The 12512-nt window shown below is 42.5% G+C and overlaps 1 protein-coding gene across 3 annotated transcripts in view; it reads left to right on the top strand.

Annotated features, from left to right (window-relative positions):
* Window positions 1-12512, top strand: part of LOC101846350 — a 19211-nt gene that overhangs the window by 4756 nt on the left and 1943 nt on the right. For all 3 annotated transcript variants that reach the window (XM_013082693.1, XM_013082695.1, XM_013082694.1), the window contains 6 exons: window positions 1039-1274; window positions 6739-7950; window positions 8577-8749; window positions 9745-10438; window positions 10952-11522; window positions 12307-12479. In XM_013082693.1, coding sequence (XP_012938147.1) covers window positions 1055-1274; window positions 6739-7950; window positions 8577-8749; window positions 9745-10438; window positions 10952-11522; window positions 12307-12479 — 3043 coding nt within the window. In that variant the 5' untranslated portion in view covers window positions 1039-1054. The remainder of the gene's footprint in view (window positions 1-1038; window positions 1275-6738; window positions 7951-8576; window positions 8750-9744; window positions 10439-10951; window positions 11523-12306; window positions 12480-12512) is intronic.

The following is a 12512-nucleotide window of genomic DNA, read 5'->3' on the forward strand; positions in this document are numbered from 1 at the left end:
TGTGTATGTGTGTGTGTATGTGTGTGTGTATGTGTGTGTGTATGTGTGTATGTGTGTGTATGTGTGTGTGTGTGTGTGTGTGTGTGTTATTGCCGTGCCATATTGCGGTTCACCGGTCTTGGACTTGGTATATCACGGTTTGTTTTGTTTTGTTTTTCTAGCTATTGTTAAGTTTTAGTATCTTCACTGGTGAGTACCGATACGCAATATAGATTATGATAAAGTCATTGACAAATTTGCAAGGCCTGTTGAATAAGAAAAATTTCTTAAGGACTGTTCATCGACCATAATCCTGGAGTAGAGAGTTTTTATATGACCGAATGGAAGGTTTATAAGAGGGTTGGGAGGGTTAATAAAGGTGCAGAAATATGTACCAGATACGAGATATTGTTATATATCGTTTTTAGTTTGAAGATTCTCCCCTTTCGTGGGAGGTTATTTACGTGACCTGCCCCCGGCGATATTCAAGGGAGTACTACATCCCCCAGGGCAGTGCTACTGACTGAAGTGTCTTTAGGCCATTCCCAAAGGCTACCGGACTCGTAATCGTGAGATTGTCGGTGGTCTAGTGGTTAGACCCCCGCCTCTTAAATAACCTAATGGTCTTGATAAGGGCGTTAAACCCATGCCATGATAATGCACCATCATATTTATCAAATCTGTTAAGACTGGTCATTCCAGCTCGCAGTTTAAGGTCATCAGCTGACAAAAAGAAATTATTTTACCAACTATGAAATTTAAAACAATGGGTGAAAGGGCATTTGAATACCAAGGCCCCAAGATCTGGAATGCTTTACCAAGTACTTTAAGAGAGATCAAATCTTTTGATTCATTCAAATGTCAGCTGAAGTCGTTTCTGTTTTTAAATTAATAAGATAAATATTTGGAATAATTTTCTTCAGTCAGAACACAACGTCTTATGTTACTGTTGTATTTTGTACTGTATTGTAAAGCGCCCAGAGCCTGTGTACTTTAATCGGGGTTGAGTGCTATATGAATGTCATATATTATTATTATTATTATCTCACAATTTCACAGCTTGTTCCCAGGCATCATGGCGTCCGCACTGCCAGTGGTCATCGGAGTGGACATCGGCGGCACCAACACGGACGTCGTCCTCATCTGCCACAGGGAGGGGCGGCACCAGGTCTTGTCCGAGGTGAAAGAACTGACCAGCAGTGACGTCACCACAGGTGTGCAGAAAGCGGTGCTGAGGGCCCTGCTGCAAGCGAAGGACAACGGTCATGTCGTGAGCCCGATCCAGGTCAACATAGGTGAGTAGCTAGAGAGTACAACGGTCATGTCGTGAGCCCAATCCAGGTCAACATAGGTGAGTAGCTAGAGAGTACAACGGTCACGTCGTGAGCCCGATCCAGGTCAACATAGGTGAGTAGCTAGAGTACAATGGTCATGTCGTGAGCCCGATCCAGGTCAACATAGGTGAGAAGCTAGAGAGTACAACGGTCATGTCGTGAGCCCGATCCAAGTCAACATAGGTGAGTAGCTAGAGAGTACAACGGTCATGTCGTGAGCCCGATCCAGGTCAACATAGGTGAGTAGCTAGAGAGTACAACGGTCATGTCGTGAGCCCGATCCAGGTCAACATAAGTGAGTAGCTAGAGAGTACAGCGGTCATGTCGTGAGCCCGATCCAGGTCAACATAGGTGAGTAGCTAGAGAGTACAGCGGTCATGTCGTGAGCCCGATCCAGGTCAACATAGGTGAGTAACTAGTGGAGAACGGTGTCGTTTTGGTGGCCTTGTTTTCTTTTGATTTTTCTTTGTTTTTGTTTTGTTTGGGTTTTTTTGTTAATTTTTTTAAATTGTTAGTTGTTCTTTTGTTTTGTTTTCTTGGCGCACTACATGAATTCGCGGTGGGTGGTTGGTTGGCGGGTGCTCCGGTGTGGCTTGCTTTTTGCTTCCTACCTAACATCTATCATCCTTATCTTTCCTCCTTCTTTTTTATGTTTGTGACACCTTTAATCTTCGGCACTTTAATCTTCGGCACTTATATGACCTTATTGTGTTGCAAGTGCCGTAAAACACTTATTAAAACAAAAAAATGAATTCGCGATTTCTCGTTTTTAAAAGAATATGCCTCGAGTTCAAGTCAATCACGAAATTTTAAATATTGAAAAGGGCGCTATTACAGTGGAACTTGACTCTCTTTTTCCAGATTGTAAACTATTTGAGTGTCGCTAGATCAAGAACGACTGGCTGTACTGCTAGTAGTACGAGTAATTGGCCCCCAATTTGTTGCAAAGCGCTGAACCATCTGTTTCCAGATTATTAAAGTAGTGTTGTTTCAGTGTTACTTGTGCTACTATATTATACTAAAGTTTCGCTATATTCTACTTTTGTAAGTTTGTCACACTCTTGTGACCCGCTATTTCCGGGGTGCCTTGATAGTCGAAGTATACTCTGTGCTGTTGAAGCTAGAGAGGTGAGCAGAGTAAGTCTGATTCCCTGTAAGGACTTCTCTGGTGACATCCACCCCTTGGCGCTCATATGACCTTATGCAGTTGCGAGCGCCGTAAAACCCCTACTAAAACAAAATTAAACAAGAACGTTGCCAGTTTACATGTATTTGATTCAATACGATTAGTTTGATACGGTACTTCCTTCTTCCTAATTCGTCTATGATTAGACATCAAAGAAGTATATCATTTGACAGCTTCTCATTATGTTGCACCTGCTACTATCACTATCTTCGTTATCAGTTTTTTATGGTGTCTTTTGTAACTGATAAATCGATAACATTTATCACCAGTTACCGGTTGTGTATGTGTGTGTATGTGTGTGTATATGTGTGTGTGTATGTGTGTGTATATGTGTGTGTGCATGTACGTCTTGCTCTTTACCTCACGCTAAATAACTTACTGTGTCGATGTGTTCCCCTTCACACAAAGCACATCGCCATGATGACAGGCCATTTAGGTACGGGAGGACGTGCGAGATGGAAACAGAGAAACGACTGTAGAAAATAATTATTTGTAATAATAATAATAATAATAATAATAATAATAATAATAATGATAATGATAATAACAATGATAATAATAATAGTAATAATAATAATAAGCAGAAGAAGAAGAAGAAGAAGAAGAAGAAGAAGAAGAAGAAGAAGAAGAAGAAGAAGAAGAAGAAGAAGAAGAAGAAGAAGAAGAAGAAGAAGAAGGAGGAGGAGGATTAGGAGGAGGAGGAGGAGGAGGAGGAGGAGGAGGAGGAGGAGGAGGGAAAAGAAGAAGAAGAAGAAATATATTTGTATAGTGCAAATTCGCTCAACAGCAAGCTCTATGTACTTTACATTCTACATGTATATTATTACCCCAGCAGACCTGACACATGTAGCATTCTGAAACAATCTGAACTTTCCGGAAGTGTAGAGTGCAAGCTGCTATTTTGTAGGCGCTAAAACGCTAAACATTCGCTGTCTATTGCCGGGTACCCATTTGCACCTGGGTGAAATGAGTAACATTAGTGTAAAGTGCTTTTCCCAAGGACACCACGTAAGGCTTTAGACTGGAATCCCCAAACCCGCAACAAGGGGGCTCTCGTGGCCTAGAGGTTAAGGTGTTCGCCTCTCATTCGATGGTCCTGGGATCGAATCCGGGTAGCGACCGAACACATTTTTTTCTCTAAAATTGTCTCCTTTCACATCCTTTCCTGCCCTCTAGCAATGTTCTGTCGTCTGCTTTCGTCTCCTCTTTCTGCCCCCACCCCCTCACCTCCTTTGCCCTCTCCTCTGGGCTCCTGACTCTTTCTGTAGCCTTTCTACTGCTACTCCTTGGCCCGTTCTTACTGCAGTCTTTCAACTACACTGGTAGGAAAGATCTACACCTAGCCTTCTCGGACAAGGGCGAAATATCTGGGAGGTCCTGTGTGCAAATTACGCACGTCTAAAATCGATAAGAGTAGGCTTTGGCCGCCAACCGGGCAAAATTCAAAATTTCATATCAATTGAAAATTAAGGTTTAATGTGTCCCGCGCCCTCATATGACCTTATGCTGGTGCAAAAATAAAAAAAAATAAATAGAACTAAGTTCGTTTATGCTGGCTTGACAAAAGTTTTGTCACGCGTATGGAAATTGAATAATATGACTAGATCGGACTCAGACAAAAGTAGGACTGGTTCAAGAAGTGTTGCGCAGAGATTTGTATCAGGCGGTGATGAACGCCGCACACACATTGTAGAGCACTGTGCTCAGAGACGTAATAGAAGAATTTGAATAGGGCTTTAAAAAAAAAAAGTTTGTCAAGTACAGCGTGACACTAGACCTTTATATCTGTGCACATAGACACATAGATTTCAGCTTTCTAGAGTATTTCCCCTTCAAATGTAAACATGGCAAGTTCAAATGTGGCATAGTGGATAGTTGGCGGGTGCTCTGGTGTGGTTTGCTTCTTCTTTCCTATCAAACATGTATCGTCCTTATCTCCCCTTCTTCTTTTTATGTTTGTTACTCTCTTGTAACACCTATTATTCTGGCGCTCATAATAATAAGACCTTATGCAGTTGCGAGCGCCGTAAAACTTCTGCTAAAACTTTTAAAATGTGGCATAGCAGGAGCACATATTATTTCTTCTTTCCTTGATCAAATTTTGTGAAACTGAAAGTTTCAATTTGACACGTATTTTTGTAGCACAACAACAACAACAACAAAAATTGTTAAATATTTTTAATAATAATAATAATAAATAACATTAATAATAATAATAATAGTAATAGTAATAATAATAATATAACAATAATAATAATAATAATAATAATAATAATAATAATAATAATAATAATAATAATAATAATAACAACATGGCACATGCATTTTGTACGTGCTGGCAAATACATCTATATATATAGATGAAACAGACTTAAAAGGGGGAGGGGGCTATCCTGAAAAATGCTGTTTTGAGAAAAGCGAAGGTAAAGTTTTTAAACCCTTGTTCAGTTTCTTTAAAAGACAAGGAGAGTTTTCTCTATAACCAAACAAATTATACGCACCAATGAAACCAAACTTCTCCTACAGATAGGGCAATGCCCACTTTTGGTGTAGGTCAAGATTTCTGGAAACCCCCAAAATCTGGGTTAGCCCGCTTGTCCTTAAAAGCGACCAAACGAACCCGTGAACCATCTGGCCGAGGAAAAAAGAGCAGTGCTTGGCGTCCAAGGCGGAAGTGAAGCAAAATTTGCAATGACACTCCCCTGTGAACAAAGTTGATGGGCGATTTTGTAGTTTCGTTCGTTAAAGTCAAGAGTAAGGGGGGTTTCAAAAGTCCCCCTGACCTGACCCCCCTCCCCCCCCCCAAAAAAAAATATGAAGGGGGGGGGGGGGGGGGGGGGTTCTACCATAATTTGATGTTTTGCAGCTAGGTTGCATCCCTGTTCTTTGTGTTGCCTATTTGGTCATCAAGACTTATGGATTTCTTCTCTGGATGTAAGCAAATGGATCGTGGACTTAAACGAACGGAACTACAAGATCACCAGTTGATGCCATCATATATACCAATACCTTTCTGAAAGAGGATTGTCTGGTGCCCGTTTTCGTGATGCATGCATTTTTACACGCATTGTGCAGGCGTGATACTACATCCAGTAATGGGTGTGGGTGGTTGGCGTGTGCTCTGGTGTTGTTTGCTTCTTCTTTCCTATGAAGCATCTATCTTCTTTATCTCCCCTCCTTTTGTTGTGTTTGTTACTCTCTTGTAAAACCTCTAATCTTCGGCACTTATATGACCTTATTGTGTTGCGAGTGTCGTAAAACACTTACCAAAACAATCCAGTAATGGGTGCATTTTGGTCGTGCTGTGACTTCATTTTGCACAAAAGTGCACAGAGATTTCTATTGCTTGTGTGTGGTAGAATGTCAGCATTGATTTACGCCACAGCGCTCAAATCTAATCTTTCCTGTCCAACACAATCATAATTATTATCTGCACAAGCCGTTTGGCGGTTGTGTTTCAGTTTTAGTAAGTGTTTTAGGGCGCTTGCAACACAATAAAGTCATAATAATTGCCGAAGATTAAAGGTGTTACAAGAGAGTAACAAGCTCAAAAAAGAAGGAGGAGAGATAAAGACGATAGATTTTTGATAGGAAAGAAGAAGCAAACCACACCAGAGCACCCGCTAACCACCTTTTCCTCCGTTGTTTCTGTCTCTGTCTTAAAAATTGGGAAAATGGTGTAGGTTTAACACCCCAATCAACACTATTAGGTTTTTTACAAAGGCGGGACCTCCGAGTTTAAGGCCCATTTCCGAAAGGACCGAGCTAAATAGGACATTTGTGTAGAGGACACAACGTCTAACTAAGCTGAGGCCCACTGTCTGCCTGCCTGTCTGTCTGCCTGTCTGCCTGTCTGCCTGTCTGTCTGTCTGTCTGTCTGTCTGTCTGTCTGTCTGTCTGTCTGTCTTTCTATTTTTTCCAAAAGTCAAATAGCTCTGATTGTGCCTGTGTTCAGTTATTTCTTTACTCACGCCAACGTCGTACATGTTGTTTTGACTTTTTGTCTTGACTAACTCTTCTTTGTGCTTCTCTGTGTCTGCGGGTGGTTTGCGGCTGCTCTAGTGCGGTCTGCTTCTTCTTTCCTATCAAACATCTATCGTCCTTATCTCCCCTTTTTCCTTTTTATGTTTGTTACTCTCTCGTAACACCTCTAATCTTCTGGCGCTCATATGACCTTATGCAGTTGCGAGCGCCGTAAAACCTCTACTAAAACTAAAACTTCTCTGTGTCTGTGCCCAGGTACTACTCACTTTGTGAACGCCGTCGTGCAAGGAAAAGACCTGGCCAAAGTGGCTGTTATCCGGATCTGTGGGCCCGTGTCCGAGGAGCTCCTGCCTTTCTGCGACTTTCCATCAGGCTTAGCAAACATAATCCGGGGTTCTGTCCATCTCGTGCGGGGAGGGTTCCGGTATGATGGGAAAGAACACGAGCCAATGGACGAGGCTCAGCTCCGTGACGTCATTGAAGGCGTTAGAAAACAGGGCATTAGAAACATTGCTTACATTGGAATCTTTTCCCCCACTCGCCCGGATCAGGAAGTGAGAGCAAGGGAGATCACCCTCGAGGTTTTCCCGGAAGCCAGTGTGTCTTTGTCTCACGAAATTGGCCATATCGGGATTCTGGAGAGGGAGAATGCGGCGATTCTCAACGAGTGTTTGAAACCTTTGTGTAAGAAAACTGTCAGCGGGTTTCAGTCAGCTTTAGAGGAGATTGGAGTCACGTGCCCATTTTTTCTCACTCAAAATGACGGGACGATCATCAGCAGCGAGGGCGTCCTAGAGCTCCCAGTGCTCACTTTTGCCTCAGGCCCCACCAATAGCATGCGTGGCGCGACCTTTCTTTCCGAGCTTCGAGACGCCATTGTCGTAGACATAGGCGGCACCACCACTGATGTGGGCGTGTTGAAGAACGGATTCCCGCGAAAAGCGTCCACGCACGTAAAAGTGGGCGGAGTCCGGACCAACTTCCGGATGCCTGACGTAGTGAGCATCGGATTGGGCGGTGGATCCTACGTGAAGGAGAAAAGAAATGAGAAGGGGGAACTAGAGGGCGTGACGGTGGGCCCTCGCAGTGCGGGTTTGAACCTCATGAAAGAGGCTCTTGTTTTTGGGAACGGACTCGACTCGGAGACACGGTCGCTCACGACAACGGACATCGCTGTCGCTGCTGGGCTCTATATTCTCGGGGACGCAAAGAGGGTGGGAGGGCTTGATGAGGCGTTGGTGAGGAAATCTGTGGAGGAGGTCCACTCACTGGTGGAGGAATTGGTGGACAAGATCAAGCTGAGCAAGGAGGAGCTGCCTGTCATCGTAGTGGGCGGAGGAAGTATTTTGATTGACATGAAGAGGTCTCTGAAGGGAGCCACTGAGCTGATCGTACCGGAGCATTTCGGCGTGGCCAACGCTATTGGGGCAGCGCTGAGCAAAGTCTCAGCGAGCATAGACACCGTGGGTGAGTTATACGTCATGATTGAAACGATCGGTGTGCAGCAATGTTGTTGGCTTTTTGTTTGTTTGTTTGTTTGTTTGTTTTGTTTGTTTGTTTGTTTTGTTTGTTTGTTTTGTCTTTCGTTTTAATTGGGTTGTTGTTGTTGTTGTTTGTTTGTTTGTTTGTTGTTTTTTATTGTTGTTTTTTTGGGGGGGATTCTTGTTGTTGTTGTTGTTGTTGTTGTTGTTGTTGTTGTTGTTGTTGTTGTAGTGAGGGGTGGGGATAGTTAATTTTTTGGTGCTTATGTTTTTGGGGGTATTTTTTGGAGGAAAGGGTGGGGGGCGGTAGTTTAACCCAGATATTAATATTATGTTGGGAAAAAAAATGGCCTATGTTTCTGTCTGTAGTCTGTCAGCCTTCTTTCCATTGGGTGTTTGAGTGGGTGGTTGGCGGGTGCTCTGGTGTGGTTTGCTTCTTCTTTCATCTATCGTCCTTATCCCCCCTCCTTCTTTTTTGTGTTTGTTACTCTCTTGTAACACCTCTAATCTTCGACACTTATATGACCTTATTGTGTTGCAAGTGTCATAAAACACTTACTGAAACTAAAACTGGGGTGTTTGTTCACACAAATGATCTGCCTCTTCCGTCAGTGAACCTGTTAAACATGGTGGACAGCGCAGAGATGGAGCGATGTGTCACCGAGGCTGTCAATGCAGTCACTGACGATCCTGATGGGAAAAAAGCTGACCTGGCCACCAATGAAGCCAAGAAACCGTTCTTTTCTAAAGCCAGAGACACCGCGATTGAGGACATTTACCAGAAAGTATGGATGCTTAAAATCTAACCATGTATCCCTTGTCCGTTGCCATTCATATCTGTATGTTGTCTAATCACTGCATGATAAATCAAGACGTTTTCCATGTTAAAGAAATCAGTGTGAATCTCTGCCCCCTCCTCTTACTCATCCTCAGTATCATCATCATCATCATCATCATCATCATCATCATCATCATCATCATCATCATCATCATCATCGTCACCATCATCAACATCAACATCATCATCAACAACAACAATAACAACAACAACAACAACAACTACAACAACAACTACAACAGCAGCCGCAACAACATCATCAACAGTAACAACGATTTGTCACAAAAAGCCCTTGTTGTAACTATAGGCATTAGTCTCTACCAATCTCCATGACCTACACTTTGATGCTACTGCTACCTTTGCTGAATCTTTTGATTCATTCATTCAAATGTCAGCTGAAGTTGTTTCTGTTTTTAAATTAATAAGATGAATATTTGGAGTAATTTTCTCTTAGTCAGAACACAACGTTTTATGTTACTATTGTATGTTGTACTGTATTGTAAACCGCTCAGAGCCTGTGTACTTTAATCAGGGTTGAGCGCTTTATAAATGTCATTTATTATTATTATTATTATTATTATTATTATTATTATTATTATTATTATTATTATTATTATTTATTATTATTATTATTATTATTATTATTATTATTATCATTATCATTATTATTATTATTATTATTATTATTGCGATATTTTATTATCATTATTAGTATTATTGTTACTATTATTATTGTCATTATTATCATATTATTAATATCATTATTATTACATGTATTATTATTATTATTATTATTATCATTATCATTATTATTATTATTATTATTATTATTATTATTATTATTATTATTATTGTTATTATTATTATTGTTATTATTGTTATTATTATTATTATTATTACCTACTTGTTCTCATTCGGACTATTTTCAAACTTTTGTCAAAGGTCAAGTCTCAGGTCATAGCAGCAGGAGCCGAGGAAAAAACGGTGGAGATCCTGGACAAACAGGACTCTGTCCTGTCCTACATGCCCGGGAACGCTACTCAAATCATAGTCAAGGTCGTCGGAGATCTAGCTGTGTGGGAACGGAAACAGGAGACGGTTCTTCAGCCGTGGGAAGCCCGCGGCGACTCTGAGAAAATCCTCCTTCAAGAGAGCGTGACAGCGACCAAACAAGTGTACTCCTCCACGGGGCAGAGGATTGATCAAGCTAAAGAAGACGGTGGTCGAGAGGAGGGGGGAGAAGAGGACACAGACAGAGACGCTACCAAATTCCCTCGAGATCCTTATATTGATCCAGACAGCGGGGAATGGATCATATCCGAGTGGGATATTGAATGTATTGTTGTGGGCGCTGGCATTTATGGATGTGGAGGTGGGGCCAGCCCACATATGGGCAGACTGCGAGCCCTCAAGTGTATCCGGAGTGGGAAGCGCATGCGCGTGGTGACCCCCGATCGCTTTTTGAAGGATGCTGACCCAGAAAATGATATCGTGATCGTGTCGGCTTTCATCGGAGCGCCCCTGATCATGTACGAGCAGGGAGTGTCGTCTGCCGAGACGACAAAAGCGCTGGAGTGTCTGAGAGATGTCTACGAGGTCGGAGGTTTCAAAGATGGAGATTTACAGAACAAGAAAGGTAGGTCGGATTTGCCTTTTTTGGGGTATCTGTCTGCCTGCCTGCCTGCCTGTCTGTCTGCCAATTTATCTGTCTCTCTGTCTCTCTGTCTGTCTGTCTGTCTGTCTGTCGGCCCGTCGGTTTCAAAGATGGAGATCTACAGAACATGAAAGGTGGGTCGGGTTCACTTTACTAATGGCTATCTGTCTGTCTGTCTGTCTGTCTGCCTGTCTTTCTGTCTGTCTGTCTGCCTATTTATCGGTCTGTCTGTCTGTCTGTCTTTCTGTCTGTCTCACCCTATCTTTTCGATTCCTAAAATATATTTTTTCTTGATAAAATGCTCCTCACCCCCCTTTTATTTTCAAAGCAGTGAGAAAAGCCCCCCCCCCCCCCCCCCCCCCAAAATAAATAAATAAATAAAATAAAATAAAATAAAATGTATTTTAAAAAAGCCTTACACTTACACGCAAATGTGCCCCTATGTTTTTCCTCTTGCTTAAGGTGTCCTTGTTTCTGTCTTTTTTTCCCTCCAAGGTATAACCGTCGAGACCAACGAAGCCGGAGTAAGGTTCGTCCAGAACTACGCCCCGAGCGACTCTTCCGAACGGTCCCACTACAAAATCGTGGCCCTCATGTCGGCAGAAATCGGGGGCATGAACGCCATCGAGCCTTTCCTGATCGCAGCCAACCTTGACCTTCCTATCTTGGACGCGGACGGGATGAGCCGAGCGTTTCCGGAAGTCCAGATGTTCATTCCATATATGTACAACAACCCCGCATATCCGGTGGGGATTGTGGGATCGGGGAACTCCGTAGAAAGAAGCGCGCTTCTGTACACCCCCGCCAATAAACTGACGGAGAATTTTCTGCGTGACGTGTCGATTGCAAATGGCTGCTCGGCGGGAATGGCTATTCCGGTCTCGTCGGCAGACGTGAAGACAAAGACAGCGCTGCACACCGTGAGCAGGGCTTGGAGGCTCGGGGACGCCATCTTGCGAGCCCGTCTGGAGAAAGAGTCGGTGATTGAGGCCATTGTCAGACAGGAGGACGCTAAGCATATCATCACTGGGAAGATCACGGATGTACAAAGAGAAACGAGTGGGGGGTACGTTCATTCTAAATTTCTTTCTGTTTTTCCTTCTTTTTTCTTTCTTTCTTTCTTTGTTCCTTCTTTCTTTCGATCGTTCTTTCTTTCTTTCACTCTTTCTTTCTGTAAAATCCAACTTATGTATAGAAGCTGTAAAACTCAAATTGTGTTATAGTAGGGGTTGTAAAAAATAATTTGTGTTATAGTATAGGGATTGTCAAAAATAACTTGTGTTGTAGGGCCTGTTAAAAAATAACTTGTTATAGTATAGGGGTTGTAGAAAATACCTTGTGTTTTAGTATAGGGGCGGTAAAAAATACCTTGTGTTATAGTAGAGGGGCGGTAAAAATACCTTGTGTTATAGCATAGGGGATGTAGAAAATAACTTGTGTTATAGTATAGGGGCTGTAAAAAAAGAACTTGTTATAGGGGCTGTACAAAATAACTTGTGTTATAGTATAGGGGCGGTAAAAAATAACTTCTGTTATAGGGGTTGCAAACCTGAGTCGATAGCAGAGGTCGATAGTGCCTTAAAAAACTTCCTCAAACAATCAAAGTGGTTGGTTGACGGGTGCTCTGGTTCGGTTTGCTTCTTCTTTACTATCAAACATCTATCGTCTTTATCTCCCCTCCTTCTTTTTTGTGTTTGTTACTCTCTTGTAACACCTCTTATCTTCGACACTTATGTGACCTTATCGTGTTGCAAAGGTCATAAAACTTTTCTTACTAAAAATAAAACAATCAAACAAACAAAGGGTTGCAAAACTCATCTACAGTAGGCTACCTATACTTTTTCCCCCAGTTTCAACAAAGGTTACCTGACAGTAGAAGGTGTAGAGGAGTGGGACGGTCAAGAGATACGGCTGGAGTTTCAGAACGAGAATCTGGTCATCCTTCCCTTGACCAATGGGCAGGCTGGTGAATGCATGGGATGTACTCCAGACCTCATCTCTGTTGTGGATGCCGACACTGCTGGTATGTGTGTGTGTGTGTGTGTGTGTGTGTGTA

This window comes from Aplysia californica, unplaced genomic scaffold, assembly GCF_000002075.1.
Source record: "Aplysia californica isolate F4 #8 unplaced genomic scaffold, AplCal3.0 scaffold00188, whole genome shotgun sequence".
Taxonomy (NCBI): domain Eukaryota; kingdom Metazoa; phylum Mollusca; class Gastropoda; order Aplysiida; family Aplysiidae; genus Aplysia; species Aplysia californica.